The 25465-nt window shown below is 50.5% G+C and overlaps 1 protein-coding gene across 1 annotated transcript; it reads right to left on the bottom strand.

Moving 5' to 3' along the window:
• Nucleotides 1-1286: 1286 nt before the first annotated feature.
• Nucleotides 1287-23710, bottom strand: Gbx1 (gastrulation brain homeobox 1). Its single transcript, XM_027428404.2, is given in 4 exon segments — nt 1287-1837; nt 23167-23209; nt 23211-23324; nt 23327-23710. Coding segments are annotated over 4 exon segments (1092 nt in total).
• Between the last annotated feature and the right edge of the window lie 1755 nt (nt 23711-25465).

The following is a 25465-nucleotide window of genomic DNA, read 5'->3' as shown; positions in this document are numbered from 1 at the left end:
CCATGAACTCCTTTGCTGCTCCGGGGCTCACCTGTGGGCTGTGCTTCAGCTCCTCCCTTGTCAGTGACTGTCTCACTGCCCCATCCACAGCATGCTCACTTTTCTGTCGTCTACTCTCCCTGATCCATACAGCTCGTGTTTCTCCCCCAAAAAGCCATAGCGCGCTTCTCTCAGTCTCCTTTCCCCAACACCTGCAGATATCTAGAGCCCTGCTCCTGCTTTGCTTTGCCCATAATCTCTGCCCCAAAGCCTTCCGGAATCGTCTCAGACTCTTGTCCTGTCTATTTGGCAGCAGCTTCTTTCAACCCATCTTGTTCTGTAATAGAAGAGGCTGCTGGGACCCTAACCGTTCACAATGTAATGGACAGGAGAAAACGCCGCTAAGGTTGCAAGGGTAGAGAAGCAATGGGCGTCTGCCTCAGACTGTGGCATAGGAGACAGCAAGTGAAGGCAGAGATGAGCTATATGCCCTCTGTAAAGGAAGCTATATGCCCTCTGTCTAGCTCACATGGTGGAGTGAGCCTCCTGCCCTGCCCTAGTCACTGACAGGACAGTGTCCTCTACGCAGGTGACCTGGATGTTCTCCAGGTTAAACTGGGGTCTCCCTGAAGTGTGCCCGCCTCCCCCAAAGAGAAGATGCCAGAAGTAGAAAGGTTTGCCTGTTCACGCGATGGGAACATGAGGGGTGCACTGTGGAGGGATGCTTAAGAGCGGAAGAGGGGGCTGCTGAAGAACCCCCACTTTGGCCATGACAGTTCCATCTCATTTTTGCATGTCCTTGTACTGAGCAGCAAGATGGCGCCTTCACAAAGCAGGAGGGTGGGGCAAACTGCATGAGGCTCAAGGAAGTGGTGTTCCCAGTGCCCTTTCAGGGTCCAGACAGACAGAGACAAAACAGTTCATATATACACCCTTTACACAAAATAAATAAGGAACTGTGGCCCCGGGCTGGTACCACCCAGGACTTCTCCCCTCCGTTAGAAGCTGCCCTCTCAGGTCTTAGCCGTGGAACCCTCTAGGCCCTGGGCATTTCATATCCCCAATCCAGGAGTCCACTTCTGTTCCAGAAGCTCTTGGGGATCACAATTTGAACCCTGTAGCCCTGAAGCCCCTAGTTCTGGGGTCTCTAGAACAGTCCCAGGCCAAGCACTCATGTCTGCAATCCAGGGAGCACAGCTGACCTCTCCCAGAGCAGGGTCCACTGGTCCCCTTTAGTTGGCAGCACCCAGTGAGTCTTGGGCAGGCACAGGTGCAGATCCTTTGCCATCCGGTCCCCAGGAGCCCGATCAGGGCCGGGCTCCCTGCTCCATCTGTTGGTGCTGGCTGCGCACAGCAAACCTGTTGACATGCACAGGTATGGGCACCACAATCTTGGGGTTTCTCACGGGCTCCCCGGAACGGCTGCTCACATTGCCAGCCTTGATGCGCTTCCACTTGGCCCGGCGGTTCTGAAACCAGATCTTTACCTGCACCTCACTGAGCTTGAGGGCATGGGCGATCTGGGAGCGCTCTGTCAGGCTCAGGTATTTCTTGCAGTGAAACTCCTTCTCCAGCTCCAAAAGCTGCTCACTGGTGAAGGCTGTGCGCCGCCTTCGGCTTTTCCCCCCTGGCGTGGTGACCCCTGTGGCCACTGGTGCCCCCTCATCAGCGCCAGTCCCCAGGCTTCCCTTTAGCTTCGGTTTAGGTCCCAGAAGAGCCCCTGGGCCCCCTGCAGAACTGTCCAGGAAGCTGTCCTCGCTGTCACCGCCTGAGCCCTCTTCCTCCTGCTCGCTGCCTGCTGGGTCTCCTGCTGGGGCCTCCAACTTGTCCTCATCTGAGCTGTACACCTTCCCCTCTGCTGTGGGAGTGGAGTGGAGAAGCCAACAGATTGGGGAAGGAGAGGCACGTGGGAGCATGGCCAGGAGTGAGCGGTTGAAAATAGGAAACAGCACATTCAGAGAGGAAGAGATGGTTAGAAGGAGACAGGATGGGCAGTCAAGGGGGAGCAGGGAAAGGTTAGGGGAGACAAAGAATGGAAGAAAGGTTTTAACCAGTAGACTCCACCATGGAAAAGCAGGGAGGCAACACACACGACAGTGACCCCAACTTTCCCACCGCCCCCTTGCTGCTTACCCCCTCCCAGCTTCAGCCTCCAAACCCCGACCTGCAGGCCCAGGAGGAAGTCATGTGGAAGCTGGCTGGAGAGAACTGGAGCCACACAGAGCTTTGTGTCCTCCCAGGAGCTCTCCGGCCCCAAGAGCAAGTGGTACCCTGACTCTTAGCCCCTCAGACACACATACTAGATCCAGGTCATAGAATCTTACGTCAAGATAGAAACTTCAGCGTCATCTGGTCTCATCTGAAGTCTGAAGGAAGCTAAGAAATTCTAAAGGCCGGAGAATGAGATCTCCTTGTCCACCTGGTTCCTGTTTTTAACCAGACTGCCCTGATGGGAAAGCTCCTAGCACTGCCTTATCCCTGTCACTCAGCCCCCTGGTACCCTTCTACGGCTCATCCTTAATTCCAGCATGCCACCATCTCTCCCTGCACAGACCCTCCTGGCCAGAGCTGCCTGCACAGCACCAATGGGGCTTCTTGAGGTCTGTCAGAAGAGGAGGACTGGAGGGAAGGGTGACAGAGAGAAGCTAGGGAAGGGAGGTGGGAAAGCACCTTGACCCCTGGGGCGTGACTGTGTTATCACAGAATATAAATATTTGAACCTATACTCAATTCTAAAATTGAAATCCACCACTGCTTTTAATCCTATCCACTGATGTCTTTGTCACGACTGTAAACAAAGCCTTTCAAATGCTTTTAGGGCTGGGGAGATGGGTCACCTGTACCAGCATGAAGGTCTGCGTATGGATCCCCGACACCAACATAAAGAGCCCCCTGTAGTCAGGTGTGGTGGTGCACGCCGTACCCCCAGCCATAAGACAGAGATAGATCCTGGGGGCCAACCAGCTAGCCAATCTAGCTGAAATAACACGCTCTGCTTTCAGTGAGAGACCCTGTCTCAAAAAACTAAGGTAGAGGGCTAGAGAGACGGCGTAGCGGGTGCTGCCATGCCTGATGACCTGTGTTCAGTCCCCGAGACTCATATGGTGAGAGGGTAGAACCAACTTTCAAACTCTGTCCTCAGACTCTGTCTCTCTCACACATATGCACACACATAAAATATATTTAAAATGTAATTAAAGCAGCAGCGGGATGGAAAATTGATTTGAGGAAGAAGTTCTAACACCAACCTCTGGCCTCCACATGTACCCATTCAGGCTACAACATCTACATACACTGCCCACATGTATACACCACATAGGTGTGTACCACGTGTGCACACACACACACACACACACACACACACACACCACACACACACATAAAAGGAATTTTCTTTAAATATTTTTTCAATGTTTTGAGTTTTTTAGTTTCATCAAGTCCTTTGTTTTCTGCCCAAAGGAAACAATAGAAAGCCAGAAGACAACCCACCAACCAGTAGGAAAGAACACAAGGTGCCTTCACCCAGGAGCTCAGGGAAGCAGACTGGGCGAGAAGAGTAATGCAACCCCCATCCCCACACCACTCATGCCACACACCCCTCAGGCATGTCCAGTGAACTGGGCCCCAAGTGCAGGGAATGGTGTATAAGAGAAGGGGCATACAAAGACACAGCACCCCACAGGCAGGCCTTATTGTAGTCCCTCCCACTGGGCCTGTAGTCAGTAACTGTTTCCTCCCAGCGAGTCCACACCTGTTCCTTCACGCCGCACCCTCTCCTCGGGATCCACGGAGACTTTTGCCTGAGGCCATGTCCCCAGCCTGGCTCCAAACTGCCTCTTACCTCCCCATAAGCAGCTTGCCATTCAGGTGCCTCATGGTGTCTAGAAAAAGTACCAACCTTACCTCATCCCTGGCCACAAACATTTTGTTTTCTGCAGGATTAAGGCCTGGGAGCTAGAGAAATGGCTCAATGGTTAAGAGCACTGGCTGCTCTCTCAGGACCAGTGTTCTATTCCCAGTACCCACCAACAATGTGGCTCACAACCATCTGTAACTATAGCTCCAAGGCATCTGATGCCCTCTTCTGGCCTCTGTAGGTACTGCATGCACATGGTGTGCAGACACACACGCAGGCAAACATTCATGTACATAAAATAATAGAATAAAAACAAATAAATCTTTTGATAAAGATTCAGGACATGGGTCCCCTTCTTCCTCTTGCTAAGAGATCTTGGTCACACCATTTTTTTCATTTCCATCGACTCAGATTCCTCAAGTCCCAAATGGAAATTTCAACAATTCTCCAACTTTTCACCCTTACCATTCTTCCCACTTGGCCTGGTGGTACCCTCCTCCCCATCTGCAGACCTCACCACGACAACACTCTTCATTTCTCCCTCACAAATCTGCCTTTCAGATCTGTCCCTTTCTCATCACTCCCTCACCAAACTGGCTTTTTGAGTGGCTTTCCTGTCTTTTGTGCCTACCCACCCAGCCCTCTCTCTATTGGGGACACCCCACTCCTCTCCAGATGGAGCATGGGCTCCTCCCCTGGCTCTTCAGGCTGGCCCTTCTTCCTTGCCATCCTCTTAGAATTTAGATGCTTCTTGGACTCATCTGCTGCCATAATATGTGACATCAACTTCATTCACTTTCAAAAAACCTCTCACTATTAGAATGTAAGCTTCACAAATATATGGATTTCAGTTGTATTTTATTCAAGATTATAGATTTGATATCTTAAGAATTACTTATAGACATTCAATAAATATTGAACAAAATAAAAGCAGCTATTTCCAGGGCACGCCTGCATGCTCCCGCCTCTCTCCTGAGACACCACCTTCACCTCTACCCTTTGCCAGCCCCAGTGTGACTCCCTCCTGCACTCACACCAGCCCCGTGTCCAGTGTGCCTCCCATCTTCCCATACGCAGAGGAGTCCTATAGGGGCTTACGGTGCTAAAAGAAGTGAAGATAGTCCCAACACTACTAACCAAGTCCTATGGTTTCAATCCTTAAAACATACTCTGTAGTAATTAATAATGTGTTAACAAAAGCGTAGCCCAGTGGTGCAGTGTTTTAAACAGTGTTAAAAAGGCAGCTACTGGATTTCAGGGCTTGCAGTATACAACCATTTAGTACAGTGCCAAGCCCCCCCGGGGGGCTTCCAATAAATCTAAATTGATGATGATTGAGAGGAGGCTCCCTGCTCCTCGATCTGGCAGAGCCCTCCTGAGATCATCTCATCCATCCCTCTGCCTTCAGATGGATCCAGAAATGCCAGCCCACACAAGCAGGCCACCCCCAGTGCCGCTGCTTTTAAAGCCATATGAGGAGCCAGGGTTCGTGGCCTCTCTCTGCCTCTTGATCCCGGTGGGACACTGAGTGGCAGGGGCAAGAGTTTCTGTCTGTGCCTTTATGATCGTGACATTGAAGACGCTGATAAGCTACCTCTAGACCAAGGCGGGGGTGGGGCAACTGAGAGGAACTCAACAACCACTGGCCTCGGAGGACAGCTTCTGGAACAATGCGGAGATCCAAGAGGGGAAGACGGAAGGAAAGGGAAAAGCAGGCAGAAGTGAGAATAAGCCCAGAGGGAAGTGGGTCCAGAGTGGCAGAAAATTACATGATGAACCAAGCAATGTGAAAAGCCGAGATTCATACACAGATAGGGAAAAGGGGGCGGGGGTTAAACAGGACCATTTCCACCCTCCACCCTCCGCCCTCCGCCCCGCCCCCAGTGCAGACACATTCGCTGCTGTCACTTGCTCTCTGCTCCACCAGCAGAGGGCACACTGAGAACTGGATAGAATAAGTGACCAGGAGTGAATGAGCTACCCTTGGAAGAAAGGCCCTTGGCAGGCAGCGAGTTCACACAGTTTACCATTTCCACATAACTTAGTTAAGAAAGAGATGCAGGAGGCTGGAGCAATGGCTCATCACAACCATCCAGAACGTCAGTTCCAGGAGATTGGATGCCCTCTTCTGACCTTCTTGGGCACCAAGGATGCACGTGGTACACACACAAACATACATATAAACACTCACACATAAAATAAAATGAATAAATCTGTTTTCAAAAAGGGAGAGAGCAAGGAAGAAGGAAGGAAGGAGAGGGAGGGGGAAGGAGGGGGGAAGGAAAGGAAGGAGGAAGGAAAGGAGGAAGGAAGGACGGAAGGAAGGAGGGAGGGAGGAAGGAGGGAGGAAGGAAGGAGGGAGGGGGAAGGAAAGGAAGGAGAGGGAGGGGGGAAGGAAAGGAAGGAGGGAAGGGAGGAAGGAAGGAAGGAAGGAAAGGAAGGAGGAAGGAAAGGAAGGAAGGAAGGAAAGGAAGGAAGGAAGGAGGAAGGAAAGGAAGGAAGGAAGGAGGGAGGAAGGAAGGAGAGGGAGGGGGAAGGAAAGGAAGGAGAGGGAGGGGGGAAGGAAAGGAAGGAGGGAGGAAGGAAGGAGGAAGGAGGGAGGGGGAAGGAAGGAGGAAGGAGGGGAGGAAGGAAGGAAAGGAAGGAGGGAGGGAGGGAAGGAGGAAGGAAGGAAGGAAGGAAGGAGGGAGGAAGGAAAGGAGGGAGGGAGGGAGGGAGGAGGAAGGAAGGAGGGAAGGAGGGGGGAAGGAAAGGAAGGAGGGAGGAAGGAAGGAAGGAAGGAAATGCAGGTGGCACACACCTTTTATCCTTTAATTCCAACACGGGAAGCAGAGGCAGGCTTCGGAGCTAGTCTGATGTGAGCCCCTCAGTCTGGACTGTAAATTAAGACCCTACTTTACAGAAGGGGAGGAGGAGGAGGGGAAGAAATTCAGGCTGTTTCCCTTTATCTGCTTTATAATAAACAAAATCACACAATTTTGTGGTTGGCTAAAACCAGCAGAAGCAATAAGCTAGCTTGCAAAGTAGCTCTGTGCTTGGAACTCACTATAAAGACCCTGCTGACCCTGAATTTACAACAACCTTGCTGTTTCTGCCTGCTGGGGATTACATAGGTTTGTCATGCCTAGTTGTCAGACCTTTCTGATATGTTCTCTATTTTTGAAGTTTGATTTAGAGGACTTGGACTAGACAGACGTCAGATCCACAGAAAAATGGATCTTCCAGGTGAAAATGGTCTCAGTTGACAAAACAAGATGCCCCTGCACATCTTTTTTTTAAAAAAGGTTTTTTTGTTTGTTTTTGTTTTTGTTTTTTTGAGGCCAGGTCTCTCCAAGTAGCCCTGGCTGTCCTGATACTTGCGATATAGACCAGGCTTGAACTCAAACTCACAGAAATCTGCCTATGTGTGCTCCCCCAGTGCTGGGGTTAAAGGTGCGAGTTATCATGGTCAGGTTCCATTGAACATCTTATAATGGAAAATAATGGTTCCATGGGTGAAATCTTCAACAAAATGAAAACTGTTTTGAAGTGGAAGTGGCCAAGAAGGCAGATAGGTCCTGACCTCACGTGTGAGGATGTTGAGACTAGTGCCAGTGTGTGCTAGGCTCCTGTGAGTCCAGAGTGTGTGGGGAAGCCTCGGTCTCCAGGTGGCCAGGGTGGGTGACAGTGCAGAAGGCTGGGTAGTCGGAAACAAGCAGAGTTCATGGAACAGCTCCTGGGACTTATGGGGCTTATGGATTGCTCCTCCTCATGGCATGGAGAAACAGAAATCACTAAGCTTGAATTACAATTACGCAGAGAGTTGGTGCCAAGAGAGCTGCTACCCATTGAGTCCAGACAATGGCTGCTTCCCAGAGGAAGGGCAGCAGCTAAGCCCCATGGACATAAAGGGACCGTCTGTGGAGGTCTCAGTAGGCTTCCCCCATCTACGAGACACGGATCTAGAGGCAACTAAGGGAGAAAGTGGGAGAAACAGCTTTTTCCAGGGAAGAGCACAGTAACTGGTTATCCAATAACAAATAGCCCATCCTGAAAACATATACGAGTAACATTATACAGACCAAGCAGGATGTATTTAGTAACATTCGTGCGTATAATAACAGTTAATGAAAGAAAGGCCATGAATTGAAAGAGAGCAAGGAGGGGTAAATGAGAGGGTTTGTGGGGAAGAAAGGGAAGAGAAAAATGATGTAATTATATTATAATCTCAAAACCAAAAGGGATGAAAGGGGTCCAGTTGGCTAGAGAGCTCAACCGCCACACAGAATCTATGGGAGGTATCTTCCCAGCAGAAAGAATACACAGTGCTAAGATTGGGCATCACAGTGCCTGGGTGAAATACCAGCACCAGGGAGGTCAAGACTAGATGGTGAGTTTGAGGCCAGCTTAGGACAGCACAAGCCTGCGAAAGAGGGGAACTCTACACTGGAGTCACCAAGGATGATGAATGCTACTGAAGGAATGTCTTCAGACTTGACTGAGCTGTTCCCCTGTCCCGGCACTGCTCTGTGATGGCTTGGAGGAAAGCAGCTGTCTGTATGATTAAACAAGCCCCACAGTTCCTTCTGACTTCCCTCTTCCACTTGAAAAACAGCACCAACATTTCTCTACTTAGTTCCCAGGACAAAGACCCTCCCTTGGCAGTCATTCTTCTCCCAGTAGGTGGGGTCAAAAGGTGGGAGGAATCCCAGATCATTTCCCAAAGAGACCTGGCTGCACTTCCCAGGCCTCAGAGCACTAGCCTGCCAGGTGCCATTACTGAACCACTCCTTTGCAGGCCAGGACTTTGTCCTGTTGGTGGCCCCATAGCCTCCTTTCAGTTCCTTCTTTGCTCATCGCTTGGACTGTGCATGACCAGCATCCCACGGTCTCTGTAACGTGACACACCATAAGGGGCGTTCGTGTTTCTCTTCATTCTCTTCCGGCACCTTGTTGGCATTCCTTGCTCCACATAAAGGGGAGGACCTTCGATAGAGCACTGTGATTCTGCCTCTCCCAGCTCTGTGACAAGCTCATGGTAGTTCCAAGTCCCCATATGCCCCAGTTAGTTTTTCTGTCGTGACACAAGCTGGACTCATCTGGGAAGAGAGAATCTCAATGGGGGTTTCCTCCATCTGACTGACTGTGGATGTCTGTGGGACTAATGATTGAGTGAAAGGGCCCAGACCACTGAGGGTAGCCACCCTTGGGCACACGGTCTTGGGTTATATAAGAGAGCAGGCTGAGTAAGTCATGAGTAAGCTATGGCCTCTGCTTCAGTTCCTGCCTTGAGTTCCTGCCCTGGTTCCCCTTAATGATGGGCTGTGATTGGGACATGTCAGCCATATAGACCCTTTCCTTCCCAAATTGCTTTTGCTCCGAATGTTTTATTGCAACAACGGAAAACAAACTAGGACACCATGTTGTTCAGACCCTGCAACCTTTTGTGTGCTCTGACGTCACTGCTATCCAGGACGCCCTTGTGTAACCTTGGACTTTTCTGAGTGCTTTTCCACAAGTCACTTGCTGAAGACCAGCACAGACAGCAGAGTCGCTAACCTGACTGTCAGCTGAAGGAAATGGAATCTCAGGAAGATGAAATGGCTTTCCTCAGTCCCACAGCTAGGGACATGGCACCATGTCTAGAATCTCTCTGAAATCTCCTAGCACTCATCCCAGCCTTTCCAGCAAACGGTTTTCCCTCCCCCTCCCACTTAAAGTAACAGCTCTTTCCCAGCTGCCTCCCCCAATAGAAAACCTTTTAAGTTTTGTTATTTTATTTGTATGAATGTTTTGTCCGCAACTATGTCTCTGTACCAAATGTGCGCCTGGTGCCCAAGGAGGCCAGAAGAGCGCACCTGGTTCCTTGGGAATGGAGTCACCGACGGTTGGAGTCACCATGTGGGTGAGAAGAACTGAAGCTGGGCCTCTGGAAGAGCAGCCGGTGCTCCTGACCCCTGAGCCATCTCTGCAGCCCTAAATAGCCTTCTTATCAAATCCAAGTGTAAGCCTCGTTTCTTTCCCATACACACAGACTCTAATTTAACCACTGAAATTACACCTAGTGTGCTCACAGAAGATCCCTGGGATTGCCTCCGCAGAAGGCCGGTCACCCAGCATCCCACTGTCCCATTATTCCCAAGACAGAATTCCCACCAGATCTTTCTTGCCCTTGATACCTTGTGGTATAGAATCTTACCAGTTAATGTTCATTTTCTTTGAAAGTGTATTTTCTAGGTCTGGAGAGATTGCTCAGTGGCTGAGGGCACATTCTGCTCTTGTAGAGGACCTGAGTTCCGTCCCCAGTACCCAAGTGTGCTGGCTCACAGTGACCTATAACTGCAGGTCCAGGGAAACCCCCTGTGGTCATTCACACCCACAGACCCACATGCAGACACATGCACACTTAACACAGATAAGCACACACACAGAAACTAACACAACACCCACCTACAGATATATGCAGACACATGCACACTTAACACAGATAAGCACACATAGAGAAACTGACACACATACCAACGTACAGCCATAGACAGACACATGTACACATAATTCCCTACAGACACAGACACAGACACACACACAGACACACACACACACACACACACACACACACACAGAAACACACAGACACAAGCACACACAATTAAAAGTAAGTGGGTTTTTTTATTTTGTTTTGTTTTTTCGAGACAGGGTTTCTCTGTGGCTTTGGAGCCTATCCTGGCACTTACTCTGGAGACCAGGCTGGCCTCGAACTCAGAGATCCTCCTGCCTCTGCCTCCCGAGTGCTGGGATTAAAGTCGTGCACCACCAACGCCAAAAGTAAGTTTTTTAAAAAGAGAAAAATGGGCTGGGCAGTGGAAGTACATGCCTTTAATCCCAGCACTTGGGAGGTAAAGGCAGGTGGAGTGTAAGGTTTGTGAGTGTAAGGTTGAGGCAGCCTGGTCTACAGAGAGAGTTCCAGTACAGCCAGAGCTACAAAGAGAAACCCTGTCTTGAAAAACAAAATGAGAGGGGGAGGGAGCTAGGAGAATGAGAAGGGGAGAAGAGGAGGGACACAGAGGACATGAGGGAGCAGAAAGGTTGAGTCAGGGGAAGAATAGAAGATAACAAGAATGGAGATACCATCATAGAGGGAAACATTTTAGGTTTACAGAGAAATCAGGCACTAGGGAAATGTCTGGAGATCTACAAAGATGACAATCTAAGCAACAGAGCAGAGGCTACCTTAAATGCCCTCCCCTGATAATGAGATTGATGACTGACTTATATGCTACCCGAAAGCCCTCATCCAGCATCTGGTGGAAGTAGAAGCAGACACCCACAGCTAATCACCGAACTGAACTGGAATCCAGATGCAGAGAAGGACGAGTGAAGAGCAAAGGGGTCCAGACCTGGCTGGTGAAACCCACAGAAACAGCTGACCTGAACATGGGGGAACTCTTGCTCCCCAGACTGATAGCTGGGAAACCAGCATGGGACTGATCCAGACCCCAGGAACATGGGTTTCAGTGAGGAGACCTCAGAGATCTACAGGACCTCAGTACTTATCCCTAGCATAGGTGTGGACTTTGGGAGCTCATTCCATATAGAGGAATACTCCCTGAGCCAAGACACACGGGGGTGGGCCTAGGCCCTATCCCAAAGGATACGATAGACTCTGATGATACCCTTTGGAAGGCCTCACCCTCCCTGGGGAGCAGAAAGGATGTGTGATAGGTAGGGTTTTAGTTGGGGGGAGTGATAGGGGAGGAGGGGAGGGAGAGGGAACTGGGATTGTCATGTAAAACAATCTTGTTTCTAATTCAAATAAAAAATCTGCAAAAAAGGAAAAGAAAAGAAAAACAAAACGAGAGAGAGAGAGAGAGAGAGAGAGAGAGAGAGAGAGAGAGGGTATGGTAATATACACCTGTAATCGCTGTACTCAGGAAGCTGAGGCAAGAGGATGCTGAGTTTTAAGGGCCAGCCTGGGCTATAGGGTAAGAGTCCATCTCAAATGGGGGAGGGGAATGGCTGGGGGCTGTAGCTTGGTCAGGAGAGAGCCTATCCGTTTTATTTATTTTTGTGTGCATGGGTATTCTACCTGCATGAATGTCTGTTTACTGCATGCATGCCTGATGCTCATGGAAGCCAGAAGACACTGCTGGATCCTCTGGTATTGGGGTTATGGACGATTGTAAGCCATCACGTGGGCGATGGGAACAGAACCTAATGCTCTTACCTGCTGAGCCATCTCTCCAACACCCTTCCCACACTTTGATATAGTTTATATGTAGGCAGTTTGTCTGGCACCAAACCTTCACATTTACTATTCATCAAGAACAACCTTGAACTTCTAATCCTCCTGCCCCTACCTACCCAGTGCTTAGATTCCCGGCATGCACCAGCACACCTGGTTTTATTCAGATCTGGGGATCTGGCTCAGGGCTTCATACATGCTAGGCAGGCAATCTGCTGGCTGAGCTCTATGCCTAACCCTCCAGTAAGACTTTCTTTCTTTAAGTCCAGGACTAGGTGTAAGAGTCTTCCTGTTTACCTGGTGACTCTGAGATAAACACCACAGCCCTTGTTTCCCTGGTAAAGGCCACGGGGGCTGTATCCTCAAAGTAGCAGCAGCAGCAGCACTGGGTCTACGCCCATCACTCCCAGGCACACCCGGGCTGGTGCTCTCTCCATGCTCCCTCTGTGCCCCTCCTTTCACTAACACTGACTACATTCCAGTGTTATCTGACATAAAGAACTGGACAGGCAACAACACAAAGGCTGGGCACAGACCCCATAGGCCAGCTCCTCGCCACCTTCCATCCACACCAGGTTCACACAAAAGCCACTTCCGTGCTATGCCATCATGTGGTTCCACCTTCCCAGCCTCTGATGGTAATGTCTTCCCAGCCTAGACCCCAGCCTGACGCACACAACCAGCCTGCCTCTGATTTCTCCATGGACACTCCTCATTGGGAAGCACACAATGTACAGATCCCTTGTTCAGGGTGCCCTTAATATATATTAAATAACACACACACACACACACACACACACACACACACACACACACAGAGAGAGAGAGAGAGAGAGAGAGAGAGAGGAGCCAAGGGGTATCAGAAGAGGCCTTAGGTCCCCTAGAACTGGAATTACAGGCAGTTGTGAGCCACCACATGGGTGCTGGGAACTAAATCCAGGTCCCCTGCAAGGGCAGCAAGTGCTCTTAATGGCTGAGCCATCTCTCCACCCCAACCCTTTTAATAAAAGAATGACTCATCAATAAAGGTATCCTTAAGGACCATGCCCAATTTTAACCCCAGCTAATTGAGAGGCTAAGGTGGGAGGGTTGTGAGCTCTGGGCCAGCCTGGAACTGAGACCCACCCTCATCTTTTTTGTTTGTCGTTTGTTTTTCGAGACAGGGTTTCTCTGTGAAGCTCTGTAGACCAGGCTGGCCTTGAACTCAGAGATCCTCCTGCCTCTGCCTCCCCAGTAGTGGGTTTAAAGGCGTGCGTCACCACCTCCCGGATGACCCACCCTCATCTTTAAAACAAACAAATAATAAACTGAAGCATATTAAAAAACAAACAAAACTGTACACTGGGAACAATCTTAAAGATAGCTTAATTCAAACGCTAATTTTACTGATGAGGGAGCAGAGATGAGATGGCCGACATCACGGGGCTCTGTGTGTGGGTGCATGATTCATGGGGTTCCAGCATTTGGAGCTTTTCTCCATCTCTTCCTACTGCCCCTTGTGAAAGTTCTAGTTCTCCCCGGCCCCCAGGCTAACCCTTCTTCTCTGCACTTCACAGTTCAGAAATCTGCCGCCATTACCCAGGCCAGAAATGTTTCTGTGTTTGCCCCAGTCCTAGTGTTTGCAAGGCGCAGAATTTCTGCTCATAGTCCTCATCCCCATGGTTCCCACTGGTCCTCACTCACACACAGATGTTGCCTGTTACATTACAGGAGCTGACTACTCTCCTCTACTTCATGGCTTTGGCCACCTTGGGGCTGTCTCCCCTATGGACACCTGAATTCGACCTGCTCAGAACCCTGACAGCACAGCCAAGCCTCTCTCCCTCATCCTGCCTTTCTCCCCCAGCCCCTGCAGCCTCTGCGTCAATCCCTTCAAACTCATCCCAGCTGGTAACTGCCCATACCCCACCCCACCCCACCCCACCCACCCCACCCCACCCACCCCAGCCTCTCCTCTGAAGCTAGGAACCCAGGCTTCCCTGTGTCTATGCACACAGGCTGCAGGCCGCATCAGACCTTCACTTTGGTTTGTTTGTTTTTTGTTTTTCAAGACAAGGTTTCTCTGTGTAGCCCTGACTGTCCTGGAACTCTTTCTCTCTCTCTCTCTCTCTCTCTCTCTCTCTCTCTCTCTCTCTCTCTCTCTCTCTCCAGGCTGGCCTCCAACTCACAGGAATCCCCTGCCTCTTCCTCCTGAGTGTTGGAATTAAAGACATGCACCACTTCCACCTGGCTAAGAGCTTCATTTCTAGCACTGGCTCACACACAGCTACTTCTCCCCACCTAGCCCAGGTGTCACCCCATTCCCTCTAAATCAGAGGTTCCTAACCCTCCTAATGTTTTGACCCTTTAATCCAGTTCCTGTTCCTCATCTATGGTGACCACCAACCATGACATCCGTTACTACTTCATAACTGTAATTTTGCTACTTTTTTGTTTTGTTTTGTTTTTGGTTTTTCGAGACAGGGTCTCTCTGTGTAGCTTTGGATCCTATCCTGGCACTCGCTCTGGAGACCAGGGTGGTCTCGAACTCACAGAGATCCGCCTGCCTCTGCCTCCCAGTCCGGTGAATAGAGGTGTGCACCACCACAGGCTGGCGCTACGTCTATGGAATTGTAAATATCTGTGTTTTTCAATGGTCTTGGGCAACCCGCGTGAAAAGGTTGTTTGAGCCCCAAAGGAATGGTGACCTACAATTGAGAACTGATGCTCTAAGTAATGTTCTTGACTCCACCTCAACTTCTCTTTTATCATGCCCACTTAAGTCTCTTTCTTTGTACCCCTGGTTTCTATTTCCTGATGTCTAGTTAGCTCAAGGAAAAGACCCAGCCCTTCTACTACCTCCTGTGCAGAGCCCTTGCCTGCAGTCTTTTAGAGTGGCCTTGAGCACAACACAAAGCACCGTGTCCATAGTATTATCATGCCCCTCCTTTTCCAATTGAAGTACTTTCATCACCCGCAGCAGCAGCAGTAGCATTACTGAGACAGAGGCTCACAGTGTAGCCCTGGCTGGCCTGGGAATTTCTTTATAATCCAGCCTGGCCTCAGACTCCTGGAGATCCACCTGCCTCTGCCTCTGCCTCTGGAGAGCTGGCATTAAAGGTGTGTGCCACCATGCCTAGCTATTTATTACTATTCTCTCTCTTTTTTGAGACAGGGTCTCATGTAGCCCAGGCTGACCTTAAACTTGTTCAAGAACAAAAATGGCCTTGAATCCCTCCCACTAGCCCTTTTTTTTTTAAGATTTGTTTATTTATTATCTATACAGTGTTCTGCCTGCATGTATGCCCGCAGGCCAGATGAGGGCACCAGATCATAAATGGTTGTAAGCCATCAGGTGGGTGCTGGGAATTGAACTCGGGTCCTCTGAAAGAGCAGCCAGTGCTCTTAACCTCTGACCTATCTCTCCAGCCCCCTGTCACTATTCTTATTGCCTTTCTCCCACTGTTCCCAGTACAGCCACCCTGCCCCTTACTCTGAATGAAAGAATCTTCTTCCTAAAGCGGAAGTGGTAGTGCCCGCCCTGAATCTCAAGCAGAGGTAGGGGATCTCTGAGTTCAAGACCAGCCTGGTCTGTGGAAGCAAGTCCCTGGACAGCCAGGGCTACACAGTAAACAAGACAAAAAGGGATTCTCTCCCTAATCCCCTGTACTGTGTCTCCCACACCGTGTGCCACTGCAGAAGCTGCTCATGAGAAAGGCATCAAAGCTCTGGAATCCAGGAAAGGAACTTGGAGGTTTGCCACTCCTTAGGGGTTCTTCAACTCTCTGTACCATGAGCTCCCCTGGCAGGTGGATAAAACCTACCAGTCCCTGCTTAGCTTCAGCTATGCAACAGAGAGAGAGTACAGTTCTTCACCTGAAGCCAATTATATTAGAACACCGTTATCAAGGACTGGAGACATGGCTCAGGGGTTGAATGTATACTGCTCTTGCAGAGGACCCAAGTTCAGTTCCAACAGCCACGTCTGGAAGCTCAAAGTGTCTGCAACTCCAGGTCCAAAGGACCCAATACCTCCTTTTAACCTCAGGATGTACCTGCATTCACGAATAAATGCCCATACATAATCACACAATATACATATAATTAAAAATAGGCTGGTAGATGGTTGGCACATGCCTTTACTCTCAGCACTAGGGAACTCAAGGCCAGCCTGCTGTACAAAAAAGTTCTAGAACAGCCAAGACTGTTAACACAGAGAAAGCCAGTCTCCAAAATTAATAAATAAAATAAAGTAAAATCTCTTCTTTGTTGTTTTTGTTTGAGACAGGGTCTCACTACGTAGCTCTAGCTGGCCTGGAACTCACTATGTAAACCAGGTTTAAGAAAATAAAATCCCAGCTGGGTGGTGGTGATGCACACCCTTGATCACAGCACTCAGGAGGCAGAGGCAGTCAGGGCAAAAACTGAATAAAACAAAATAAAATAAAATCCTGAAAAACAAAATAAGAGAGTTGGAAAGATGGCTGGGCAGATAACAGCACCATTATTTGTTTGTTTATTTGTTTATTTTTTATTTTCCAGGTAGGGTTTCTCTGTATAAAAGCCCTGGTTGTCCTGGAACTCGCTTTGTAGACCAGACTGTCCTCGAACTCACAGAGACCCACCTGCCTCTGCATCCTGATTACTGCGATTAAATTAAAGGCGTGTGCCATCATGCCCAGCAGGAGCACTGGCTCTTAAGGACCGAGCGAGCACCGACATGGTAGGTAGCTCACGATAATCCATGACTCTAGTTCTAGTGTATCAGATGCTCTCTTCTGGCCTCTGTGGACACCAGGCATGCTGCACATACATAACATAAAGACAAAACATTCATAGGCATAAAATAAATATTTAAAAATTAATTAAAATAAAATATTTTTAAAATATAGTCATCAAATATTTAAGCTTAATCTTATCATGTAATCATGCTTCTTTACTAATTCAAGAAGCATTATCTCTCCAAAGAATGCAACCCTTCATGAAAACATGTGATTTCTATTCATGAAAGAAACTTCATGTATTGCTAAGACAATTCTGATTTTTTTGTTCCACAATCACAAATTAAACCAGTTAGTAAGAATAAAGTGGTGGTGGTGGTGGTGGTGGTGGTGGTGGTGGTGGTGGAGCACGCCTTTAATCCCAGCACTCTGGAGGCAGAGGCAGGCGGATCTCTGTGAGTTTGAGGCCAGCCTGGTCTCCAGAGCGAGTGCCAGGACAGCCTCCAAAGCCACAGAGAAACCCTGTCTCGAAAAAAAACAAAAAAATAAAAAAATAAAGATGTAAGGTCTCCCACACTGCCAACAGATTCCTGCAAGGAAGTCCTTGGAATTCAGGTTCAGATCCCTGCTTCAAACACTTGGTCTAGGAATAGAAAGGGACATCAAAGATCCCCTCACAGGCTGGGTGTGGTGCACACCTTTAATCCAGAGGCAGGTAGACAGACCTCCAGTAGTTCAAGGTCAGCTTGGACTATATAGCAAGTTCCAGGGCATCCTAATGTGTCTCAAAAACAAACAAACAAAACACAGCCAAACAATACACACACAGCCCACACAGCCCTGTACACCCCTTACACACACACACACACACACACACACACACACACACACACACACACACGCACGCACATACACACACACACGCACAAAATCACCTCAAAGAAAACTTTTGATCTAGACAAAGATAGTAAAAGCCTAAAGAAGTTTAGTGACAGTGATTCTCCCAAAGTGTCTTGAACACACTAGGCCCATAACAGACATACAATAAAATATCCTCTAACTGCAGCAGGTATCAAAATTACACAGCAAAATAGTGACAAAGCTGAGACTTGAGCACTTGAGCTAGAACTGCTAAATAAAAGTTCCTTCAACTGCATTAAGCTAATGCAATGCCTGTCTTTCTAAAATTTTTACTATTGCATTACTCTTTATTTAGTGTATCTGTGTGACCCTGTGCGTGGAGGTCAAAGGGCAACTTTGGGAGTGGTCTTCAGACTTGACAGCAAGAGCTGACACCATCTCTGACATTCGTCTTCCTTTAAAAGCCAGTGAAGTTCTGGGCATTGGTGGCGCACACCTTTAATCCCAGCCCTCGGGAGGCAGAGGCAGGCGGATCTCTGTGAGTTCGAGGCCAGCCTGGTCTCCAGAGCGAGTGTCAGGATGGGCTCCAAAGCTACACAGAGAAACCCTGTCTCGAAAAACCAGAGAGAGAGGTTGAGAGAAGAGGAGAGGAGAGGAGAGAAGAGAAGAACAGGAAAGAAAAGAAAGAGAAGGAAATCAAGGGAGGGTTCCTAGGGGCTGTAACTTCAGGAGTTCAAAGTCATCTTGCATGTGGTCATTCTGAAGACAGCCTAGGATGCACAAGACTTTGTCCCCAAATAAAAACAAAAAGGGCTGGATAGATGGCTCACGGATGGTGCACACATGCTCTTCCCAGCACCCATGTCAGGTGGTTCACAACTGCCTGTAACTGCAGCTCCAGGAGCCCCAATAGTCTTCTGTGCACACATGCAAGTAATTTAAAAAAAATTAAAAAAAATATTTCAGAAAGATAAAACACAAATAAAATGTGAAAAGCCAATGGAGCAAGCTGAGCATAATGGTTGCACCTTTGTCTCAACACTTGGGAGGCTAAGTTAGCAGGTGGAATGCTGGGACCAGCCTGGGCTACACAGTGAGTCTGAGGTCAGCCTGGGAAACAGAATGATAGCCTGTTTTAAAAAAACAAAACAAAAAGTCAGCGGAACAATCAATCTCTCTGTGCACTGTCTCAAAAGTTCTAGGAAAATACATTCTAGGTCTTTGTCACTGAAAAAAAAAAAAAACCCTCTTGTTTTTCACGGTTGAAATCTCTGGCTCTACGGCACGTCATTTCCTGTCTCCCTCTCATAGATAAATACTGCATCTCAACAGTCATAATGGGCACCTATTCAGAAATTAATTAATGGTCATCCAAAAATGTTCCCTAGTTACAATCAGGTGCTTAGCTTACAGCAATCAGCCCTTGAACGCCACACGGCTCTGAAGTTCCTGGTCCCCTCTGATTACCACTATTACAGAAATCTCCATTCGGAAATCAGCAAATCCTTACCTGTTCGGTTTTTAAAAGACAGTGCTCACTACACTGGTATCTCTCAGTTGGTCCCTCACACTATCTCATCCCCCACACCACCGTAGCTACGAATGCTTTCATTCGTTCTACTCAGCCTCGGCACCATGCCTCATGCCAGTCTCTCCTTGTATTTTTATCATCACCTAATGGTTACACACGGCGTACCCACACCCACTCACTTGGTTCTCAACCTCCAAGTGGAATACTCCAAATACCCTTGGCCTGAAGTCCCCGCCTGCACTGTCCCCCGAAAGATAGTTTTATTCTATCACTCCCCAGCACCCAGCATCCTATCCAGTCACCAGCTGTGTGCTGCACAGCCTTGCCACATCTGGCACATGGGTTAGCTGTAACTGGCTACTCACACACTTCTTCAGATCCCCAAGACCAGCTCACACCCTCCCAGTTGGGGCTGAGCTCCCTGCAGGCTTCTGCCCGGTTTCCTGGGATGCTGAGGATTTGCCACCTCATCTCCTTCCTCCATAGCTGACATGAGACTGCCCTTACACCCTCTTTAGATGTATTGAAATGGTCATCGCCAGCACCCAAAACATGGTTAGTTTAAAGACGGCCGAGCTGGGCGTTTAGAATATATGCACTGAATTCAAAGACAGTAAGAAAAGAAGATACAAAATATGCCATTCAAATATTTAATGGATTAATACTGAAATGATATTTTGGATGTATTTGATTGAATAAGATTGTTACTCATTGCACTAGCTTCTTTTGTCTTTTTAATGTGGCTAGTGAAAGCCTCTAAATCACAGATATCAATAGGTGGTTTGCTTGATATCTCTAGTGCTCAGCTGTCACTTCTTTGGGTTCTTTTGTTGGTGTGTACATGTGTGTGCATGCACATGTGTTCGAGTATGCAAGATCTTGAGTGTGTGCGTGCACACGTATGCAAGTGTGCAAGAGCCTGAGTGTGTGCATGCCCTTGTGTGTGGAGAACCCAACATCTCACCCATGTTGGGCAAGCACTCTACCACCCACCCCATTGACCCATATTTAATCCTTCCTGCGCGTTCAAAATTCTCTCCTCTGTGTCTCTCCTATAAAAAGGCTGCCCCGTTAGCCCCACTCTCCCCACACTGCAAACCTAGAACTCTTCAGTCTCTCATTCTCAGTGCTTTTTCTATCCATCATTTCTTCACATAGTCCTTTTGGTTTTTCATTTGCTAACATAACTTTTACCTCTACCTACACTCTCTGGGTTTTTTCTTCCTCAATTCTCATATAGAGTGACTTGACATCTTTCTTAATTCTTAACCAAGTGAAAAACTCTCCTGTAATTTCACAAAGTATAGAGCCTTTTCATTCTCCAAATTGGCCTGTCTTCACTAGAAGTTTTCTTCTTTTCTTTTCTTTTCTTTTCTTTTTAAGATAGGGCTTCAAGTAACCCAGGGTGTCCCCTGATATAGTATATATAGCTGTGGTTGGCTCTGAACTCCTCTTCTGCCAGCCTAGTGGTAGGTGCCACCACACCCAGCCATTCTATAAGGTCATTTACAGGGGCCAGCAATGACACATTAAATATTCAACAAGTGTTAATGAGCAACAACTTTAGCCCAAAGCCCTCCACCCACCCCGCCAGGAAAGCAGCACCCCCTCTGTCATTTTAAAGACCGTATTCCTTTCCAGACTCTCTCTGTGGGGTTCCTGTTTCATGCACAGCGGGGAACTCTCTTACCCCATCCCAAATACTCCGTGGCAGTCCTGCAACAGCAGGTTCTACTTCCTGTCAGCCTCAGTGGCCATGTGCTCTCATTCCCTGGATGGAATTTATGCCTATCATTGTGGTGACTGCATTTTTTTTTTCTTTCCATGGCCACGGCAAGGAAAACTCACACCTGGAAAGGTGGGTGAGTGGTTGTTGGCAAAGGGCTGGGACAGCTGTGCTGAGTCCCTCTGAAGCCTGACTTCCTTCCTGCTCTTCCAGCACCCATGGTGACACGGCCACAGATCTTCCCAGGCTGGGGCATGACCTTCAGAACAGAAACTGTCAACACCCTCCCCTTGGAGGTCTCCTTCCCATTATATTGCCAACAAAGCCCCTTCCTTGTGCTCAGCAGCAGTGCACACGGCTCCTTTCCTTGTGGATTACATTTTTCCCAGATCAAGAAATCTGTTCTTCCTCCCTGTCTGTGTCACCAGCCTGCCATCGCCCTAAGTCCCCAAACCCTGTCTAAAGAATACCACTCCTGGTGCCAAAACTCTCCTCTCAGCATGCCCGGTATTTTTATTCCGCTCTCTCCCAGCCCTCCTGTGACAGAACTCTTCCTTGCACACTTTTTCAGTGAAGCTGCTTACTTTCATTCAGCCCAGCCCAGAGTTCCTGTTCGCAAGACAGCCCGTTCCCTAGTCACAATCTCCAGTCAGTGTCTGTTGTCAACACCCCCCCCCCAAGCGCTTTTTCCTTAATCCTTTCCTCTCAGTAGTTCTCTTCTGTGCTTTCCTTCTATTGATATATCCAGTTTAATAGCCAATACTGGGTTTATTTCAGAAAAGAACCCCCACTATACATTAGAGTGGAGAGAAGGGCAGGGGACCCTGGCAGTGTGTGGATGAGCTGTTCTCCGATGGCAAGGGCACCGCCTCAGTTCTGTTACACATGTGGGTCCCCTCCCACCTTCCCTCCAGCTTAAGGCTTTCTTATGCCTGCCTGGCTCTGCCTCCAGGCCCTGTGGCCTCCACAGCACCCTTTCAGGAGCCAGCCCTGATCGTTCCTGCTTCTGAACCACCCCAATCCTTCCTTCTTAGGAGCCTTCTGCTGGTTTCCATCCTCTCTCTGCTCTGCCCGGTCCTCTTGGCCTGAAGACATTGTCTCCTATCTCCAGGTGTTTCCCTTCTGCTTAGGGTCGAAGGAGCAGCTGCTCTGACTTCAGATCCTCATGGGCCAACCAGTTCGGAAAAGGAATTAACAACAGATGAATCCCCACAGCCAAAATGCCCAGAACCAAATCCAACCTGAAGACAGGCTTCTTGACAGCCCCCATCATCCGAGACAGTGAACAGCCCCTTGGGCAGTTCCACAGCAGAAACCTGCCGCCAGGAATTGCCTGCCTGCCCTGGCCAACGACTCTTGGACCCTCTTCTTGCCCCAGCTATGGTCAGCTTCCAGACCCTTCGGGTCATTTCCATTGGCTAAGCTAGGTGCCATGAACTGTGGAGCAGAAGTGGGCTCACCCTAGCGTGAAGGAAGTTTAAGCTCTCTAACCTTGCACAGGCTATTTTCCTTGATTAGAACTCACCAGATTGCATAAGCTTCGCTCTCAGCTCACCTTGCTCTGTCTGGATAGGAGAAAGCTTTTTGGCTTTAGGATACTAAGGACAGGACAAGAGGACTTCGAGGGAATGGATTCTGACCAGGGTTCGTTTACTACCACCTGTCTCCGTGGCGACCGCACCTTCCCAGGGCGCTTGAATGACCTGTCAGCTGAATCTTATCAGGATCCTCAACTCATCATCTTTATGCCACACCCAACTCTGCCAGCCTTTAGCATCTCTAGTCCCTTCCTGCCACGGTCCAGCGCCCTACCTGGTTCTCCAATGATTAGGTCTAAACCAGAATTCAAAAGTGACCTCTGCTAATGTGAAGGCGCAGGCTTATCAGACCCTCCTTCTGCCTTGCATCCACAAAGCCCATGCCCACCATCTGAGTGCTGAGAGGTCGATGCAGAATGCACCCCCACATTCTAAACTGACAGCTGACCCAAAATTCTGTCACTGTGGGATCCTGCTGGGACCCTCAGGAATCCCATCCTTGAGAAGAGAAAAACGAAGGGAATCTGAAAAAGAGACAGGGCGAGGCTTGTGGACTCCAACACGCCGCCGAGAGTAGCAGCTTCAGGCTCTCCGCGGCCAGAGCCGGGCTTTGGGACCTGGAGGTGTTGGGGACTGAACACCGCGCACGAGCTGGGATCTGGCACTCCAGGGCTCCGAGCAGGTGGCAGGAGTTCTGAACTGGTCCCGGTCTGGGCCTTCTGACGGTGGAACCCACGTCGGCCCCAGCACTTACCCGGCAGACTCGGGAAAGTCTCTGAGAAGTGCGGCGGCGCGGGGCGGCGGGGGTTCGGCCACTTTCTCGCGCGCCGGCAGCAGCTCGTCGGCGTCCAGCGCTCCCTCCGTGCGCCGGGCGGCCGGCTCGGGGTTGCTTCGCGAGGCGGTGGAGGTGGAGGCGCGGCGGCGGCGGCGGCAGCGGCGAGCTCCGGGGGTCCGTAGTAGGCGTCCGGAGGCTCTCCGAAGCTGGGCAGCGCAGTGGTCAGCGCCACCATCGAGGGCACCGCCTGGCCCAGCCCGGCGCAGAAGGTGTTGCTCAGGCGGCCGGCGAACGAGGCGAGCGGGGCCAGCGGCGGCAGGCCGGCGGGCAGCGGCGCGGGGGCCAGCGCCTGTGGCAGCACAAGTGGCCGGTAGGGCATGAACATGGGGTAGCCGGTGTAGAGCAGGTGGCCGGAGCGCGGCGGCGGCGGCCCGATGAGCGAGTCGATGGAGAAGGCGGCGCCCGGGCCGCCGCTGCCCCCGCCGCTGCCCCCGGGGCGCCGCCCGCCCGCCGCTCTCTGCATGGCGTGCCCGGCCCCCGCGTGCGCCCCGCGCTGACACTCAGGGCTCGCTGCGGGCGCGCGGGCCGAGGTGGCGGCGGGCGCGCGGCTCGGCGCAGTGTGGCTCCGGGCCGCGCTCCCTCGCTTCATAAGGAGGGAGGGGGCGGGCGGGCGGGCTGGGGTGTCGCCCTCCGGACTCATCCATCTTCCTCAAATTACGCTTCACTTACTCCTCCGCCCGCCGCCGCTCCCGGCTCCCGCGCCCCGCGCCCTCCGCGCCTTCCCAACGGCCCGGCCGGCCCGGGACCCCGCCCGCCCCCCGCGCCCAACCAACTATTATTTAATTGCAGATTGATGAGGCCGGACCCGCCGCTTGTGAAAGTTTGCGGCAGGCCAGGAGGCGGCGGCGGCAGCCTGGCCAGGTCCCCTCCCTGCGCCCGGACCTGCTCCCGGCTCAGCGCCACTGGAAGGGCGAGCGGGGGGCGGCGCGGGGCGGGTGCGCGGGTGGCGCGGGTGCGCGGGGTGCGCCGGGGTGCGCGGGGCGGCGGGGTGCGCGGGGTGCGCGGGGTGCGCGGGGTGCGCGGGCTGCGAGGACGTATTCCGGCCGGCATCCCACCCCGGGCGCACTGCGCAGCGGTCCCTAAGAGCCCGGACCCGGCGGGGGACAGCAGGGGGCGCGCTCTCCGCCCAGGGCCCCGTGCGCGCCTGGGGCCATTCGCGGGCAACCGCTTTCCTAGGGTCTTCCCAGCCCCTTCGCACTCTGGACCTGGCCTCGATTCTCTTGCCCCTCTCTCTTTCTCCTCTAGCTCCAACTTCTCGCTTCTGTGGGAATTCCTGAGTGCCCACACCAGACCAAGTTCTTACCCTTTCTTCACCTTTCCCCCTCCACCTCCCCCCAACTCAGCCTTCTTTTTCTTCACCCTTCCCTCCCCTTCGGTCTCCTTAATTCCGATTCCTCTCTTTTTGATTCTCTATCCCAGTCTATCTTAATCTTATTTTCTCATTTCCTGCCTTTATCCACATCTCTTCTCTGTCTTGTTGTTTCTGTCTCTGTCTCTGTCTGTCTGTCTCTCTCTCTCTCTCTCTCTCTCTCTCTCTCTCTCTCTCTCTCTCTCTCTCTCTCTCTCTCTCTCTCTCTCTCTCTCTCTCTCTCTCTCTCTCTCTCTCTCTCTCTCTCTCTCTCTCTCTCTCTCTCTCTCTCTCTCTTCATCTCTCCCCATTAATTTCCCTGATTGGCTCCCTGGCTCCAGCGCGTCTGATGAGCCCTATTCATTCTCAGGCCTGACACTCTCGACCTGCCCTGGCTGATTGCTGGGGGCTGGCCCTAGGAGCGCTGATGAGCCCCAAGGGTCACCAGCGCTAATTATCTGCTAATTGCAGATGACTCTGCTCACCTCCCCCATTCCGCCTTTACTGTCCCCCTCCTCTGATTCCCAGAGCAGATCTGTCGTTCTAGAGGCAGAAGTCACGGGCTTTTGGCTGCCTAAGCACCTCAGGTCAGTGAGTGAGAACGAGACCAAGAAGAGTGGCCCAAACTTGAGGTTGCAGAGGAAGCCTGGTCAACAAAAAGTGCAGCCTTTGGACTAGGAAACTCTTCAGGTGGCTCAGGAAGAGCCTGGTAGTCAGAAGGAACAATAGGAAAGACAGACAAGTTCAATAAGATGCCGTGTAGGAGTGCTAGTGATCCTACTCAGGTAAAGAGGAAAACCTACCACACAGCCATAGAGCTGCCACAGAGGGCAGAGGAGGGCAGGCAGCCTGCTGGGTCTCAGTGACTTC

This window comes from Cricetulus griseus, chromosome 8, assembly GCF_003668045.3.
Source record: "Cricetulus griseus strain 17A/GY chromosome 8, alternate assembly CriGri-PICRH-1.0, whole genome shotgun sequence".
NCBI classification, from domain to species: Eukaryota; Metazoa; Chordata; class Mammalia; order Rodentia; family Cricetidae; genus Cricetulus; species Cricetulus griseus.
Note: the sequence above shows the minus strand (reverse complement) of the source record. Positions and strands in the feature narration are given on the sequence as shown.